We start from the raw sequence: 19321 nt of genomic DNA on the forward strand, positions 1-19321 counted from the left end.
TTCAAAGAAAAGCAGAACCTAACAGAGGGGGCGCACACCAGTATGTAAGTGCTAGGTTTACAATCCTTCCTCCTGATGGGAGATGTCCTTTAAGGGTGGATCCAATTGTTCTGAACCGACATAAGAAATCTTTTGAACCACAAGAGACAATGGGGGTCATTTACTAAGGGCCCGAATTGCTTTTCTCCCTCAGGTTACCCGAATTTTACCGTTTTGCTCCGATTTTCCCTGAATTGCCATTGGCCGTAAGAAATCCCAATGGATTCGGAAAAAACGCCGTATTTTTTTTAAAAAAAAGTGTCGCTTGACATGCGCTTACCTGCACCCAGCAACGGATCGTGAACTCCAGTGAACTCCGATGGACTTCAGCGCAGCAGCGACACCTGGTGGACATTGGGCGCACTACCTTAGTGAATCGCCGGAAGACCCGAATCCTCCACAGAGAACGCACCGGTGGATCGCGAATGGAGCGGGTAAGTAAATCTGGCCCATTGTAAATCTGATTGCGCCAATCGATTTTTGAGACATTTCCCTTCCTCTCTGTTACACATTTCAATTACATCCAATAACAAGGCTTTCAAGATGGCAGCTATGTTCCAGACGTCACCTAAAAGATGCCGAGCACAGAACACGGATGGTTTGTACTTGGTGAAGGACCTTTGATGATGTCATGATTGGGGAGGGCTGAGGGTCCTGCTCTGGTTCTCCTAAAAGCAGGGGAACAAATTGTCGCAGCCCTTCCTGACCTCGCTTAACTCTCCACGTTCCTGCTCCCATCCCGGCTTCCCAGCGAGCATGCCGGCACTCGCAAATGTAAAGGGCCAGCGCACTGCTGATTGGCGCTGGACACTTCCCAGGATTCCTCAAAAGCCGACTTCTCCCCGCATCCCCGGTCGGATCTTTGCGCTTTATGCCTCTGAGAAATCTCTATCCTGTGACCTGCTCCCGTGTACTGACCTCCCATTGTGACCCGGCACCTGTTCCTGATTCCGCTCCTTCGCTGCCAGCCATGACCTTCTGTTCCGTCCCAGACCCGGAACCATTGCCGCCTGCCCTGACCTCCTGCTCCGTCCCAGACCCGGAACCATTGCTGCCTGCCTTGACCTCCTGCCTGCTCCTGACCACGAGACCTGACCTGCCTGCTGATTATGTACCTTGGCTGCCACTGTGGACAAGTCGCATCTGTGGAACGACCTAGTGGTACCACGTCGCAGCAAGACCAACTCGCTCTGCAGCGGGCTCTGGTGAAAACTGGGAGCCACATAGAGTCCGGTCCCAGGAGTCGGCTTACGTCATTGTCCGCGGTGGTCCGGGGGGTTCACTACCCCAGAAGCCTGACACAAATTTTGAAATCAGGAGACGGTCCAGGGCAGACGGACCAGTATATGGGTCACTGCATCAGCCAGAACATGACATCATCCCCCCATCATCCACCGGGTCATCACAAGTCATGGCTTCGGGATAGGAGATTGGTTCCGCTTTAAGTTTCTTCTCCCAACATTGAAAAATATGAAACATAATATCCATTTATTACTAATTTTAAAAGCAGTGAAAACAGACACAATGCATCCGCTCCGCGCAGCCCCCGAGGGACGGAACCTCCATGGAATCTAAAAATAAAAACAAACAAACAAAACACAGAAATTTATGTCGATGGAGAAATAACATCTCTCCGGTCTTCGTGGCGGCGGATCTCGTCCTACAGTTACATTAAGTGCGGCCATGTTTTTGTGGCGTCCCCTTGGTAACCGGCTGTTTCACGGCCACTTTGCACATTGCTTGGGCCGTGACGCGTTGACCCTTGGTGGCGGTGACACGAGCCCGGGCTTCATGTAACCTGTCATTAGATTTCTGCAGGACCAGGGACCCGAGCGTCGCCTTTTCTGAAGCGTTTTCAATCTGGAGCAGCAGCTGCCTGTAAATAATCAGACATCGGGAATATGAAACCTTTGTCTCCTCCGCATTCCGTGACGGTGATTGATTTAGATTCGCACCCGGAACGTGCCGGTGGCTCAGGGTTACAGCTCGTTCAAGATCATTTTGTAACATTTATTAAATTGCATTTACTTTTCATTGTGCTGCTGCAAGGTCTTAAAGGGGTTGTCCGGACAACCCCTTTAAGACCTCGCAGCAGCACAATGAAAAGGTTGAAAAAAGCGGGTTTATTACTTCCATAAACAGCGCCACCCCTGGATAGTCCCTGGTGCTGGTCCATTCCTCTCTATATTACTGAGGTGCAATACCGGCACAAACCATAGTTAGGGCGATTGCCCTATTTATGGAATTAAGCAGCCATGTTTTTCTACCGCTGAACAATCCCTTTAAGGAAGAGGATATAGTGCTGAGCTATTCACTGTATACTCTATATACACAGACTATATGGGAAGCCTTTATTGTTAAAGCTTTTACAATATGTTTTTGTCTCAAGCGTCCCAAAAAGTCCTTTGTGTCAGACCCCCCAACGATCTATTGATCACCCACCCTGGCGCCATTGGGTAGATCATCGGTATCAGATCATTGGGGGCAGACATTCAGGATTCATATCAATCAGTTGACTAAGGAGATAAAATGAACATAGATAGCAGACACAGAGGAACAGCTCCATTCTTTGTATAGTGGTCAAGAAGTGTTACTGCAGTTCAGCTCCCATTCACTTCATTCATCCAATGGGATCTGAGCTGCAGTGACCACGTCCGGCCTCTACACATAGAGTGGAGCTAAGGCTCTGATGACCTGTGTTATGAATAGCTCTTCTACATCAAAAAGCTGGGAACCCCCTTTAACTATTTGGACATCAGGTTCCTACATAGCGATTCATCTGCGTGAGATCCACGTGAGCCTCTTAGTATTAGATTGTATTGAGGTAAACCATATTATGGACTAGTAAAAATCCTTAAAAAATGTATAAAAATGTGAATCTATGAATTGCTTAAAATGGTTATTAATGGATGTAACTGAGCTTGGACATTGGCCGCGCAAACTGAAAAGAAATTCCAGATGGAATATTCCAGGTTCGTTCTTGGAGACCCAAATTCCCAAGGGAAGAGAATTGACCATGGACAGAGACAAGAGATGTCACAGAGCTCAAAGTAATACACGTCACCATCATTACTGCGTGGACAAGATGGCGGCTCGACCAACCAGAAGTCAATACAAACAGGATGATAATTGTCTTGTCGATGTTACAAACCAGACCATGGACTCGGTCACAGCTCAGGATCTCGAGCAGAAGGAGGGCAATCTGCTTCTCATAGGAGAACGATGCTGAGGGGTAAAGGCTCCTCCAAGGGGTCTTATCGTCAATAATACCTAATAGTTGGGGGCCCATCTCTGGGATGCAGAGGTCTCCTTTTCCTTTGCCTTCAGTCCAAATGTAAGGTGTCTGCAGCTACAAGCTGCTCTGCACTCAATCAATGGGAGATGAGGACCACAGAGATGAATGTGGAGTTGCGAGTATGTTTGGCCACCTTCCTATGACTGGGTTCACCAACCGCAAATATCTGAAAGCAGCTTGCAATGTATGAGAAGGATGATGGGGGCTATGGTTGTATTTTTAAGACTGCAACCTTCATGGGGACTTGGACTCCTGGCATCATAGTCTTATAGGATGCTAGAAGTCCCAATGGGAGGCAGAGACTCCAAGCATCAACATGACGGTTCCATCATATAATCCACATTTTATGGAGTGACTTTGGACGGGGTCAAGCAGTGAGGTGCGGAGCTAAGTCCAGCCCTTACCTGTGTTCCTGTAGACACTTCATAAATTCCTTCTGTCCATCTTCATCTTCTCTCACATTCTGCACGAGTCGGATCTTCTCCTTCATCTCCTCTTGACCTCGGATCATTCGGTCATGTCTGAGCAAAGTCTTCGCGACGGACAAGTGGTGGATGTTAAACTCCTTGGCCAGTAAATATTCTGACCGCTTTGCCTCTTTTTGATTACAAAAAAGTCTGTGCCTTTGTTTGACTTTGTCGATCGAGTTGGAGGAGTCCAAGAAGTTGTTTTGTACTTGTTGTTGTAGGATCTGGGAGTCCCGGGCATCTTGGTCTACGGCGTCTTTAACTTTGTCTCCAAGGAACTCATCAATGTTATCCTTTGCTCTTCTTCTGTCGTCTTGTATCTTCAGCACCAGGTTCCTTTTCTTTATCTGACTGTTATGTTTTTCACGGTTTTCGTAGGCTTTGTCTACAGCGCACAGGGGTAAGAGCTTCATCAGACGTCCGCTGTCTCCCGTGCGCCTCGTGGTAGACTGATCTTTTATGAGATTTGCTCCTTCTCTCTTCGCCTGCACAGTGGAGTGGATTTCTTGTATGGCGCAGCGGATGTCCTCTGCTGACCTTTCATTGGATATCATGTTGTCTTTTGATGGGTCCGACTCATGGACCATGACTTTTTTCCCAAAAAGACCAAGTTTGCCTTCACTATTTTGCTCAGGATCTGGGTGGCCTGAAAGAGAAGAAAACTTTGATGGGGCGAATATTTCATCCTCCACTTTCTAGAAAGGGTCAAACCACTTTTCAAGATCCACAAACCAGAAGTTGAGACGCTAGAAGACAGAGGGGCACATTTACTAAGGGTCCAAATCGTCCGAATTGCCTCGGATTTTTGGCGCATGCAATCGGATTGTGGCGCATCGGCGCCGGCATGCACGCGACGGAAATCGGGGGGCGTGGCCGTAAGAAAACCCGACGGATTCTGAAAAAAGGCCGTATTTTTTTAAAAAGATGTGCCGCTCAACACTCACTTACCTGCACCCAGGATAGCTTGGTGAACTTCAGTGAACTCCGATGGACTTCAGCGCAGCAGCGACACCTGGTGGACATCGGGCGCACGACCTTAGTGAGTCGCCGGAAGACCCGAATCAGCGTCGGAAAACCTGCCGCTGGATCGCAACTGGACCGGGTAATTAAATCTGCCCCATAATGTCACAGAAAAAGTTTGTGTGTAACCAATCTCTGGGCCTCTTTCTCTCACAGTCTGTCCAGAGGGCAGGGAAAATCAGGATGACTCATAACTCATCCTGCTACAGCTCCTCCTATTCATCAGAGCTCAGACATGTAAACAAAGATACACAGAGAGTCTGCACACAGCACAAATGTAAGTATCAGGACTGCTGAATAACTTGATGGACATTCAAGGATTATTGTTAAGGCACTTGGGAAACTTATGAAAAAAACTGGTCAACTCCTTTAATTTTAACAGGATCAGAAGACAACTTACGAAATTGTGAAATTGAAATATCAAATACATAGCAAATCCTATAAAAATACCACCAATATCATGATAGATACAAACACTGGTAGAGATTTTAAAACTGAGCTCAAATTGTTAGACTGAGAACAATCCTGCCTAGTGGCCTCAAAATGGAACTGCAGTTTAATTTTTAGCTTCAAACGCCATAAAAACCTTATAAAACCAATGAAAAGAAGAGGCGCAGATGCCTGACCTTGGTCTCCGTGCTCGGCTGCTGTGAATGTGACGTCCTTTGCTCTTTTCTCTCCATGTAAACCCTCGGTTATAGGAGGAGGTCGCTGATTTTGGTTCCCCAGATCATAAACAATTTCTGCTTCAGGCAAAACCTGCTCATAAAGAGACACAAAGTGATACAATTGTGGAGACATCGTGTTATCGCTGTTATCTGATGCAATAAATGTTCAGCTCTGTTAGCGTCACGTTGCTTTAAACCCATTGTGACTAACAATATGATTGGTTACAAGGACACAACGCCAGCGCCCGGAGCAAGAACAATCCGACCGGACCAGCGACATCAGAGGAAAGGAACCAAAGCATAATGATTCATCATGTATCACCGGCATGTAAGGGCAGATCCATCTCCATGGTACAGAGCAGTTATATTTGGAAAATATTGAGACTCTTTGTAACAATGTTACAGTACATACCGTATCCTCCACTGATCCTGAGCAATAGCCTAAAATATACCCCAGAGCTGCACTCACTATTCTGCTGCTGGTGCAGTCACTGTGTACATACATGACATTACTTATCCTGTACTGATCCTGAGTTACATCCTGTATTATACCCCAGAGCTGCACTCACTATTCTGCTGCTGGTGCAGTCACTGTGTACATACATGTCATTACTTATCCTGTACTGATCCTGAGTTACATCCTGTATTATACCCCAGAGCTGCACTCACTATTCTGCTGCTGGTGCAGTCACTGTGTACATACATGACATTACTTATCCTGTACTGATCCTGAGTTACATCCTGTATTATACCCCAGAGCTGCACTCACTATTCTGCTGCTGGTGCAGTCACTGTGTACATACATGACATTACTTATCCTGTACTGATCCTGAGTTACATCCTGTATTATACCCCAGAGCTGCACTCACTATTCTGTTTGTAAGATCACTCTGAGCTGAATTTTCCAGGATAACCCGGGACAATTCCAACAAATATAGGATTGTCGCCATCTTTACTGAAGCGTGAAATGATGCTGCACACCATATGCTATATCCTAACTGTGACTGGCTCATACAGAGGATGAATGGACCCTGGAAGATGCTGCCCCTCTCATCGCATCGGCAGGAGCCATTGATTCCCTCCTCCCCTCTTAATGTATAGGACATAGATCTGCGTCCGTGTCAATACTTAGACAGATGGCGAGCGCCGGGGGTGGGGGAGCAGTTACGGGAGATCATTTCCAGATATGCAGAGGACGGCATTAATTTCTCATTTTTTCTGTACGATGCAGAATTTATGGTTCTTCCTCTCATCATAATTTTATTGTTTATGGATTGAGGTTCCGCTTCGCCGAGCGCGTTGAGTATTTAAACTTAAGCTGATAAATCCGAGAAGCTTAAATCGCTTTTCTTCCAGTGAATCTCGGCTGCTCTTAAGCCCATTCATTGCTGGATAAATTGTCTACCGGCTGCAAACATAAAAACTCCGGCAAATATATTAGTGGTGAATCAGTAACTTGTAATGAGATACACACGGAATAATGGCGAATAATCCGCCACGCGACCGGCGCTGATGGACAGGACCGCCAAACCGGGTGACATGTAAATACGGCTTAATCGTCCCACAATGGAAACTTCTGTAACTTTTTCAGATACTCTGATTTTCCTCTTTAAAGATCTCTGCTTCCTGTCAGTGAATGAAACTGGAATTATTACGGCTGCCTGCAGGGGGCGAACTATAGAATGGCGCCCCCTATGTCCCATCCAATAGTTATATATGACGCCTATTTATTAGTAAGTGGGTTTTCCGTGCAGCGTCACCGATACTGACATCAGGTAAGAAGAAGAGATAATACCTTAAAGGACATCTACCACCAGGATGAACTATTGTAAACCAAGCACTGACATACTGGTGTGTGTACCCTCTGGGAGGATCTGCTGTTCTTTTAGCTTCTTATGCCCTTGTTTAAGAAAAAAGAGTTTCAAAAATTATGCAAATGAACTGGGGGCACAATGGCCATTACTGGGAGGGTCAGAGAGCACATTACTGGGGGGGTCAGAGGGCACATTACTGGGGGTGGTCACAGTGCACATTACTGGGGGGGGGGGCAGAGTGCACATTACTGGGAGGGTCAGAGAGCACATTACTGGGGGGGGGGGGTTCAGAGTGCACATCACTGGGAGGGCCAGAGGGCACATTACTGGGGGGGTCAGAGGGCACATTACTGGGGGTGGTCACAGTGCACATTACTGGGGGGGGGCAGAGTGCACATTACTGGGGGGGGGGCAGAGTGCACATTACTGGGAGGGTCAGAGAGCACATTACTGGGGGGGGGGGTTCAGAGTGCACATCACTGGGAGGGCCAGAGGGCACATTACTGGGGGGGGGGTCAGAGTGCACATTACTGGGGGAGGCAGAGGGCACATTACTGGGGGGGGGGGGGTAGACTGCACATTACCGGGGGGTGTCAGAGGGCACATTACTGGGGGGGGTCACAGTGCACATTACTGGGAGGGTCAGAGAGCACATTACTGGGGGGATCAGAGGGCACATTACTGGGGGGGGGGGTCACAGGGCACATTACTGGGGGGATCAGAGGGCACATTACTGGGGGGGGGGTCACAGGGCACATTACTGGGGGGGGGTCAGAGGGCACATTACTGGGGGGGGGTCACAGGGCACATTACTGGGGGGGGGGTCACAGGGCACATTACTGGGGGCCACTGTACACATTAGTAAGCAAAAAAATACTTTTTTGATCTTACCAATTGGCTGCAATGAAACAAAGACTGCAAAATATGAAGGGGTCTGAATACTTTCCATTCCCCCTGTACATATGGGGAGCATAACTTTAGCATTTATGTACATCTATCACTCTTACACATAATCTTACACATACATTTTATTCAATAAGCACACACTTTTGCTACAATGTTATGAATGATTCATCAAATGCAACATTTTCCACTTGCCCTATAAGTGTAAAACCTGAGCATTTCTCGCTTTGTACATCTCCGACCCTCACGCGTTCCTCTTACTGGTGCTTAATGTATGAGTTGCGATCCCTTAGCACAAATTTGTGCTACAACATAGTGAACCATGAATCATTCATCAAACACTAAGATGATGTCAGCTACAAACTCTTCTCGTTGTACTATAACCCTCAGCATTTCATGTACAGGACATCTGTAACCCCGACTACTGCCTGATGGATGAAGTGCATTCCCTTACCCCAATCATCCATCAAGCGCTGTGACTGTACTCTGACCCAGTCCAGGCCGTCCCCCTATGGCCCTGGAAGAGCAGAACCTTAGTATTTCATGCTCGGCGCACCCCGGACCCTTACACATAACTGGAACTACTACAGTGAATCATTCATCAAACACTAAGAAGACGCCTGCCCCAAACTCTTCCACTTACTCTACCCCTGCGAGTGATAACCTTACGTAACATCTGTGACCCCCCCAACCTTTACCTGACGTATGGGTCGTATTCCCTAAACACTAATGTGCAGCTACAACATTGTGAATCATCCATCAAGTACTGAATCATAAACTTGTACTATAACCCTGTCATTACCAGCTCCCAAATGTTCAACACTTACTATACCCCTGTCAGGGCGAGATGGTAACACAAGCTCCCAAATGTTCAACATGTACTATACCCCTGTCAGGGCTAGATGGTAACACAAGCCCCCAAATGTTCAACACTTACTATACCCCTGTCAGGGCTAGATGGTAACACAAGCCCCCAAATGTTCAACACTTACTATACCCCTGTCAGGGCTAGATGGTATAACTTCATACATTATATATATAACCCCTACACATAACCCCAACTACTGCCTGATGGATGAGTTGGATTCCCAAAGCCCAAACTTGTACAACACAGAATCATCCATCAAGTTCTAAATCTCCAACTTGCACTGTGACCCTGTAACGTTACCCCCAAATGTTCCACTAGTCCTCTAACCCCATCAGCCCCAGGAGCTCTAACCCTAATCATATCATTATATATATATAAATATATATACACCATAAACGTAGCTCCAACAGTTTCATGATGAGCTGCATTTGCTCTGCACAAATCTGTGCCAAATTATTGTAAATCATTCATCAAGTGCCAAGATATTGTCAGCCCTAAAAGATTCACCTTAGCCATAACCCCCTAATATTAAAATCCTAAATCCCCCTCCAACCCAGATGGAGTTAAAGTCATTGGGCCATGTTTACTTACCAGTCCTGCGTGATCCCCGAAAGTGCATTGTTCGACCGGAACTAAAATTGTGCGCCCGATATCCTGCATGTGTCGCTTCCCCGCTCAGGTCCCCGGAGTTCACCTTCTTCTTCCTGGTGCATGTAAGTGCATTGTCCGTGTATAATGCGCTGTGCGGGGAGTCACTAAGATCCTGCACCCGATATCCTGCATGTGTCGCTTCCCCGCTCAGGTCCCTGGAGTTCACCTTCTTCTTCCTGGTGCATGTAAGTGCATTGTCCGTGTATAATGCGCTGTGCGGGGAGGCACTAAGATCCTGCGCCCGATATCCTGCATGTGTCGCTTCCCTGCTCAGGTCCCCGGAGATCACCTTCTTCTTCCTGGTGCATGTAAGTGCATTGTCCGTGTATAATGCGCTGTGCAGGGAGTCACTAAGATTGTGCGCCCTATATCCTGCATGTGTCGCTTCCCCGCTCAGGTCCCCGGAGTTCACCTTCTTCTTCCTGGTGCATGTAAGTGCATTGTCCATGTATAATGCGTTGTGCAGGGAGTCACTAAGATTGTGCGCCCTATATCCTGCATGTGTCGCTTCCCCGCTCAGGTCCCCGGAGTTCACCTTCTTCTTCCTGGTGCATGTAAGTGCATTGTCCGTGTATAATGCACTGTGCAGGGAGTCACTAAGATTGTGCGCCCGATATCCTGCATGTGTCGCTTCCCCGCTCAGGTCCCCGGAGTTCACCTTCATCTTCCTGGTGCATGTAAGTGCATTGTCCGTGTATAATGCGCTGTGCGGGGAGTCACTAAGATCGTGCGTCCGATATCCTGCATGTGTCACTTCCCCGCTCAGGTCCCAGGAGTTCACCTTCTTCTTCCTGATGCATGTAAGTGCATTGTCTGTGTATAATGCGCTGTGCGGGGAGTCAGTAAGATCCTGCACCCGATATCCTGCATGTGTCACTTCCCCGCTCAGGTCCCCGGAGTTCACCTTCTTCTTCCTGGTGCATGTAAGTGCATTGTCCGTGTATAATGTGCTGTGCAGGGAGTCACTAAGATCCTGCGCCCAATATCCTGCATGTGTTGCTTCCCCGCTCAGGTCCCCGGAGTTCACCTTCTTCTTCCTGGTGCATGTAAGTGCATTGTCCGTGTATAATGCGCTGTGCAGGGAGTCACTAAGATCCTGCGCCCGATATCCTGCATGTGTTGCTTCCCCGCTCAGGTCCACGGAGTTCACCTTCTTCCTGGTGCATGTAAGTGCATTGTCCGTGTATAATGTGCTGTGCAGGGAGTCACTAAGATCCTGTGCCCGATATCCTGCATGTGTCGCTTCCCCGCTCAGGTCCCTGGAGTTCACCTTCTTCTTCCTGGTGTATGTAAGTGCATTGTCCGTGTATAATGCGCTGTGCGGGGAGTCACTAAGATCGTGCACCCGATATCCTGCATGTGTCACTTCCCCGCTCAGGTCCCTGGAGTTCACCTTCTTCTTCCTGGTGCATGTAAGTGCATTGTTCGTGTATAATGGGCTTTGCGGGGAGTCACTAAGATCCTGCGCCCGATATCCTGCATGTGTTGCTTCCCCGCTCAGGTCCCTGGAGTTCACCCTCTTCTTCCTGGTGCATGTAAGTGCATTGTTCGTGTATAATGGGCTGTGCGGGGAGTCACTAAGATCCTGCGCCCGATATCCTGCATGTGTTGCTTCCCCGCTCAGGTCGTCTTCCTGGTGCATATAAGTGCATTGGATGCAACAAAATTTTAAAGTTAAATCCCACGTTCAGTCCAAATCAGTTGGATCGTCCCCTAATTTATATTGTATGGAAGCCGATGCAGCTGTGCAAAAAATGGGTCGCTTGTGACACAATCGCAACGTGAATGTGAATTCTTTATTAATAGTTTGGACAGAACATCTTCGTCACATTCGGCAGAGTCCTCTGACCTATTCATCGCAGTCACATTGAGGCATTATCCGCGCTTTTCCCAGATCCAGAATTAAATTCAGCATTTGAACATTTATCAGTTTTTAAGATACAATTTTGCTCTTTATATACCCGGACGAGTCCCGCAAAGAGAGAAAATTGATAACAACTTGAGAGAAATCGACTCAGCGACTTATTTTTTTTTTTGGCCATTTTTTGAGTACATGATGCGGATTTCACCCCGAGATATTTGCTGGAGATCAGATAAGCAAGAAAACAAAGCAGCCTGGACCGTAGGGCGTCATTCACACCATCGCTCTGGATAACTCGTTTCATCTCCGAGCGGAAAGCAATCACAAAAGCCAAACCAGAAGCCGAATCCCAGGGAGACGCCTCCGTTATATTCTCACTTATAATGGGAATTGTAATAAACTTTGCCTCTCTGTTGGTTCTCACTGAAGGTTTTGGGAGACTGAAGATTTTCTTTTTTTTTTACTTACATTACAATTTCTTGGAATCCTGGAATCTTTATTCTGCAGAAAATCTGACAGAAACGGATAAAGTCACTCAGGTGCTGTCCGAGGCTCTGTCCGCGGTGCTGTCCGAGTGGCTGTTCGAGGTGCTGTCCAAGGCTCTGTCCGAGGCGCTGTCCGAGTGGCTGTTTGAGGCGCTGTCCGAATGGCTGTTCGAGGTGCTGTCCGAGGCGCTGTTCGAGATACTGTCCGAGGCTCTGTCCGAGGCTCTGTCCGAGTCGCTGTCCGAGTCGCTGTCCGAGTCGCTGTTCGAGGCACTGTCCGAGTCACTGTCCGAGGCGCTGTCCGAGGCGCTGTCAGAGGCGCTGTCCGAGGCGCTGTTCGAGGCACTGTCCGAGGCTCTGTCCGAGGCTCTGTCCGGGGCGCTGTCCAAGGCTCTGTCCGAGGTGCTGTCCGAGGCGGTGTCCGAGGCGCTGTCCGAGGTGCTGTCCGAGGTGCTGTCCGTGGCGCTGTCCGAGGCGCTGTCCGAGGTGCTGGGGCTTATTTCTGTTCTTTGTAGCTGGATGGTGACAGCTTGACAGGTAGATAGTAGACATCTCTTCTGGATACATATGACAAGTCATGTGACACTATTCATGACTCTAGGGGACTCCCCCCGACCTGCACCTATGTCCTCTCTGGGTTGAATCACGATCAGGTGATTGCCATAGTTCTGCTTCATTTACAAGAATTAAAACCTCCTATAGAAAAAAAAAAAATTCTTCATTTTGCCGTCTTCTGGCGCTAATAACTTTTTCATACTTCTGTGCACGGAGCTGAGGGTGGTGTCATTTTTTGACAATTTTGATGCCGTTTTCAATGCTACCATTTTGAGGACCTTTTGATCACTTTTTATTGAATTTCTTATATTTTGCAAAATGGCAAAAAAAGTGTCATTTTCGACTTTGGGCGCCAATTTCCAGAGTTAAACGCTGGGAAAAAACATTATTATTTTTTGATAGATCGAACATTTTTGGATGCAGAGATGCCTGACATGTTTATGATTTTTAGTGTTTATTTATATTTATATCAGTTCTTTTTTTGAATTTTTTTCTTACTATTTTTCAGACCCCCCTAGGGTACTTTAACCCTAGGTTGTCTGATTGATCCTACCATATACTGCCATACTACACCTCTACAGTATATGGGGATTTTGCACATCATCTATTACAATGTGCAAATTGCACATTGTGATAGATAGCCTAAAACATGACAGCCTCAGGTCTTTGTGTGACCCAAGGCTGTCATAGCAACGGATCGCTGCTCCACAATGACGTCAATGCCGTCGGCAGCTTTGCCGTCGGCAATCAAAGGGATAACATAAAGCAGCAGTTCTCAACCTGTGGGTCACAACCCCTAACAACCTTTTCACAGAGGTTGTCTAAGACCACCACAGGGCTGAGGGCTGGCTTCTCCCACGTGTGGCTGCTCTCCATGTGTCACACAGTCTGCGAGCGCAGGATCTGTGTGATAGTAGACTACTTTGACTACTGGCTACTGTGGACATCACTATGACTACTGGCTACTGGGGGCATCACTATGACTACTGGGTACTGGGGGCATCACTATGACTACTGGGTACTGGAGGCATCACTATTACTACTGGCTAGTTTGGGCATCACTATGACTACTGGGGGCATCACTATGACTACTGGCTACTGGGGGCATCACTATGACTACTGGCTACTGGGGGCATCACTATTACTACTGGCTACCGGGGGCATCACTGTGACTACTGGCTACTGGGGGCAGCACTATTACTACTGGCTACCGGGGGCATCACTGTGACTACTGGCTACTGGGGGCATCACTATTACTACTGGCTACTGGGGGCATCACTATGACTACTGGGGTTATTCCTGTGACTACTGGGGGGCTCACTGTGACTTCTGGCTACTGGAAGCATCACTGTGACTACTGGGGGGCTCATTGTGACAGCTGGCTACTTGGGTTATGAAGTAGCAATGAAAATAGGTTGGGGGTCACTACAACATAAGGAACTGTATCAAAGGATTGGGGCATTAGAGAACGACTGATTTGGAGCTTTCTACCTCATTATATGAGAACCTAAACAAGGCCACACACATTCCAGTTGTCAAATTTGTGATAAAAGGTGGACTGGCCGCTGAATGGCAGTGCCCCAACTGGGCTCGACAGGAGAAAGATTTCTCTTAAAAATGGTCCATCCAGCAGATGAGTCACGGCCAGAGGTGTTGGGCAATGGCTACTCCTTTCTTCCTAGCGAGGCCAAGTTGATTCTGTATGGGGGCTGCACATTTTCGATTGGTTCAGCCAAAAGCGACATGCAAGTGGTCACCTCCAGGGGGGAAAAAAGATTAATCCCTAAAATTCAGGGCACACAACTATTTCACTCTCCAATCGTTTGTCGAAGAAGAGTCAGGAGAATCCATTCACGTCAGATCGTTGGGTTGTCCCACCAAAATCAAAGGATGGAGCAACTTATCAGGAGAAGTTCACCTCATTCAGAGCCTACTCAGGTCTATTTACTAGGGGTTGGTGGGTGATGGGGCCCTCAGAATACTTTTCGCTGGTGGCCCCGAGGACTCTGTAATGTTTCCAGTTTTAGCTGATCGATGAGAGTCCCAGGTGATACTGATGACCTTTCTAATGTATAGAACCTGGAAACCCCTTAGAGTCAACCCCTAGATAAATTAGACATTTACTTTGTATTAGAAAACGAGTGCACACAGTAATAAATGTTACATTTTTACAACTAATTAAACACAATGGCAAAATGACATGAAGGGAACCTGTCAGCAGAAATGGACCACAACCACAACCTGTCAGCAGAAATGAGCCACAACCAGTATGTTGTCAGGCAGCTGAGCACCTTCCAGATCTTGTTTGTTTTCATGGCACAGGGTGGTGGCATCATCCAGAACATCTACTTTGAAGTGAGACATAAATTGATTGTATAAAGTCAAGGAGGTGGAGAGTTTAACACTGAAGTCAAGCTCTCCCTGCCTCACAAAGCCCCTTCACTGTATTTGATGGTCCTGCACCCAGAGACATCACTAACCAGATCTCCTGGAGTCCGATGCATGATGTCAGTCACAGAGGAGGAGGCGTTCACAGCTCTGCACCGTGACTTCAGTGTTAAACTCTCCGCCTCCTTGACTTTATACAACCAATTTACATCTCACTTCAAAGATGATGATTTTCTGGATGATGCCTCCACCCTGGGCCATGAAACAAAAACTGGAAGGTGCTACGCTGCTTGATAATATACTGGAAGTGGTTTATTAGGTCAATTGCTGATGACAGGTTCCCTTTAAAATTATTTGGTACAAAAAATTAATCTAAACTGATTTCCACCAAAAAGACACCCACATTTTTTCACCACCACTCTAGCTGACCTCAGCATCCCAATGGCTCCACTACTGAGACCATCCAGTGATGCAGAGGTAGTTAATTCCTGAATTTTTGTAGCCAATTGTCATCCAATTAGATGTTGCCCCGCCCCCATGCCCGGCTCCTCACCTGCAGAACATCTCGCTGTAGTCTCCACAGATCCACGGTAAGACGCATCACCGGCGGCAGATCCGCAGTGCTCTTTACTCTTCTCATGGGCTGTTAAATGTCAGTAATAGGAAAGTCTTGTGAAATCGGGTCCTGATGCGCGACAATGTCCCCGCGTTACGGGCGCCTCTCCCCAAGGTCACACAGCGCAGGTTATGGATCAAATGATGTTGTATATAACTTCTGCCATGAATTTAACCTCCGCGCCCCCCATAAAGACGCCCGCCACCCGCTACAGAGGGGGGGGGGGTTATATTACGCCCCTTTCAACAAATAATTTACAAAGCAAAGTACAAATTTTGGACATTTTTTAGCTTTAGATTTATTTTGGCTTTAGATTGTTTTGGCTTTATGCTGTTTTTGAAGAGCAGCGCAGATAACAGAGGTCACATTTTAGTTTTTCATGGGGTTGACCAGCAGTGAGTATAGTCACAACTTCAGCAACGCCTCAAACTGAAGCTCAATGGGGGGGGGGGGTTGTCCCAATATTTGGCAATTGGACCCCCCCATGCTATTTTGTTGATTATGGGAAAATCCCTTCAGGTTCCAATATGGGAAGACCAACCCTCAGCCAACCCCCTAAATAAACATTAACCCTTTCTGGCTACCTTATTCCCAATGTGTGTTTGTTTGATCACGGGGAGTCTTCTGCGTGTCAATGGAAGGTCCCAGAAGTTGTGTAGGACTGCAGCTTCCACACGAGGGCTGGATTGGACCTCCAGGCTCCCTCTACGCCCGTAATGTAATCTCATCGTCTTCATCTCCAGCTGCGGAATAAGGCTGCGGAGAACACACACAACATAATAAGGTAATATATGAAGGGTGAAGACGGTGACCCCGCACATTAATAATGGAGATTTGGTTCTGCAGCCGTAGTGAAGATTGGATTTTCTGTATCTTATTTTATTTTGTATGTGGATCCTTCGTTTCTCTTTTTTATGTGGCCATCACTTCTCCCCCGGTCCCAGCGCTCTCTTTAGCTGTGAGCTATCTCTCAGCTACCTGCTCCGTCTGCGCTCCCTTCACTTGCAAACTCTTCACTGAGACAGGTCTATCTCTCCAAGGAAAACTCGGCCGCGTTATCCAGATCCGGGGATGAGTGGACAGGAGGACGTGGGCCGCCAATATCAGCCAGAAATACCGAGGCAGAGGAGGGAAACTAATCTTATGTCTTAAAGAGGCCTGATGGGTCAAAAATACAACCCGATATAACCGGCACGTAGGGAGCTCTAATACAGGCAGTAACAGAGATAATCAACTGCTTATTAATATGCAAATTTTGGCAGGACCAAATAAAAATTTGCATTGCCAAAGCATTTGGTGAATAGGGGGTTGTGGGAGACAGGGTGAATAATGGGGGGCAGAGTCAGGGTCGGCTCCAGGTCTCAGTAGGCCCCTGGGTGACAGAGCCTCACTGGGCCCCTTTGCAGTGAACTCACATGAAAACATTAAATATTCTCCTGTTTCCTAAAATATTTCCTAGTTTATCATCCAAAACAGCCCCCTCACGGTTATTTTCTATATGCCCCCATCACCCCCTATGGATTTATATGCTACAGCCCCCATCACCCCCTATGGATTTATAAGGTACACCCCCCCCTCACCCCCATGGATTCCTTATGTACAGCCTTATGTGGGTCCCCCCAGCAGCTCTGGGCCCCGGCACTTGCCCAGGAATGCCCAGTGCTAGCGCCGCCCTGGGAAGAGTGATGGGAGGGTGTGGGGGGGGGGTTTATATCAGTCCGTGGTATATCACAGCCTATGGCAAGACATCTATATCTTTCTAACCATCTATTATGTGATGTATCTATGTCTCACATATCTGTTCTATCCTCCATATCTATCTCTTATCTATATATTTCTCTAATAATTTATCTATTTATTCATATTTATGTGTCCATCACTATCTGTCTATCATGGAATCGTCCATTACATATGGAAATCAATTATTTAGAGACAATTTTGTCCAAAAAAATCCCACCCACTGGATGGATTTTATGCAAATTCTGCTAAAAAGCGGGATTAGGGGCTGGACTTTAATGTTGGACTTTTACCAACAAAGGGTAAAGCAGTTTAAATGTGAAATTGATGCATTTTGGGGTCTACTCCAATGAAATATATGGTAGTCATAGGAAATGCCTTCCAGGGAGATCCAGGACTGCATTGGGGGCCTCCTAAGCTGCTCGCGGCCCCCATTACACCCTACATTAGGGAAATTCTTTGGAGCTTGGGGTCACATGAGCAGAGCAGGACAAGACCAGTGTCATTGACTCATTATTTTATTATTTTAGAAGAGCCCCTGTACTCCATGGGTCGGATCGCTCTGTGCTGTCGGTCTCCCCAATAACCTCCCCTTATCGTCTGCGTTGCTGAGTCGGCATTTTCTCCTCTCTCCGCCACACATCAGAGAATGAATATTTTCTCTGCGCTCGTGCCCTCCAGACTTTGCTACTTAAGACTTTATTCCACCCATAGGCACAGGGCTAAGGGAGGTGCGGGCCCTTTATAGGAGCCTATTATTGTTATATAGCCGCATGTTCACGGCACGCTGGGGCCCAAATGCTTTATGGGAACATAAACCACTTTCTGAAACACTATTTATTTTTTTTTTTGCCCGTTTTGCTCAAAACAAACATAAAAAGTAGCAAAACTATGGTGCGTACCCCATTCGCCGCCGCACTAAATATCCTCGGATCCACTTCTGGACAATTAGCACCGGGGAACAAGTTGCCAGAACGCCATTGATTTTCCTAATGATTTCATTCAGCGCTTTCATTTCATTCTCCGGGCTGAAATCCTGCAACATAACAAGAACACAATCAATGCGACACGTGACGCCCGCACACACAGACGCTCCCGAGGCTTAAGCGCCAATTATTGGAGATCGGCCATGAAGACGGAGCGTTGGGTCTTATTAGTGGGTTACAGCCGGGGCCTGTAGGACGTGTGCGATAATGAGGGTCAGGAGGGATCACAGAAAGGACAAGCTCATTTACTGGGGATTTTCTGACCTTTACCACATGGACGCACCTTATGCACTAACCTCTCACTTACAGGAGCAGCATCAGGTTCAATACTTATCTCCTACCTGCAGGATTTGGCTGAAGGACCTCAGGTCCCCCTCACTCCAATAAGTCCCAGTGTAGGGCAGAGCGGAGCCGTGTCCTTTCCTCTAATGCCTTCTATAGGACTTCTGAAGCCCCTCGTACTGTGGATCCGAGGGTCTTAGGTGTCATAACTCCCCCACAATCATTCCTGAATTGTTCCATCCATCTTGGACGTCCCTAGATGCGATTAGAGGAAAGGACACAGCTCTGTCCTTCTCTCCATTGACTTCTATGGGACCAGACCCCAAAAGTCCAGCTGGTATAGTGTGACTCATGGAGACTTGTGGTTCCTCATTCTTCAATATTGGGGCACATTTACTTACCCTTCCCGTCACAATCCCCAGCGCGTGTTGTCCGACGAGGATTCGGAGCTGCCGCAATTCACTAAGATTATGCGTCTGTGTTCCAGCATTTGTCGCTGCTGCGCCGAGGTCCGCCCGAGTTCACCTTCTTCTTCCCGGTGCATGTAAGTACTGATCTTGCCACACAATTTGCTTTTCAAATTCCGCGGTTTGTCCGAATCAGTTGGGTTGTCGGACGGCGCAGCACCCAATTTGTGTCGCATGCGAGTCGGCGCCAATGCGACACAATCCGATCGTGTGCGTAAA

General features: G+C 47.5%; 1 protein-coding gene across 3 annotated transcripts in view; it reads right to left on the minus strand.

Moving 5' to 3' along the window:
• The window catches only part of LRRIQ3 (leucine rich repeats and IQ motif containing 3), a 27738-nt gene continuing 8417 nt past the window's right edge, over positions 1 to 19321 (minus strand). For 2 of the 3 annotated variants that reach the window (XM_072128312.1, XM_072128311.1), the window contains exons 5-10: positions 18270 to 18403; positions 16215 to 16386; positions 15568 to 15657; positions 5448 to 5580; positions 3739 to 4447; positions 1 to 1915 (exon numbers count right to left, since the gene is read on the minus strand). In XM_072128312.1, coding sequence (XP_071984413.1) covers positions 1711 to 1915; positions 3739 to 4447; positions 5448 to 5580; positions 15568 to 15657; positions 16215 to 16386; positions 18270 to 18403 — 1443 coding nt within the window. In that variant the 3' untranslated portion in view covers positions 1 to 1710. The remainder of the gene's footprint in view (positions 1916 to 3738; positions 4448 to 5447; positions 5581 to 15567; positions 15658 to 16214; positions 16387 to 18269; positions 18404 to 19321) is intronic. The other variant, XM_072128313.1, reaches the window with a different exon arrangement.

The sequence above is a fragment of the Engystomops pustulosus genome, chromosome 10 (genome assembly GCF_040894005.1).
Source record: "Engystomops pustulosus chromosome 10, aEngPut4.maternal, whole genome shotgun sequence".
Lineage (NCBI taxonomy): Eukaryota > Metazoa > Chordata > Amphibia > Anura > Leptodactylidae > Engystomops > Engystomops pustulosus.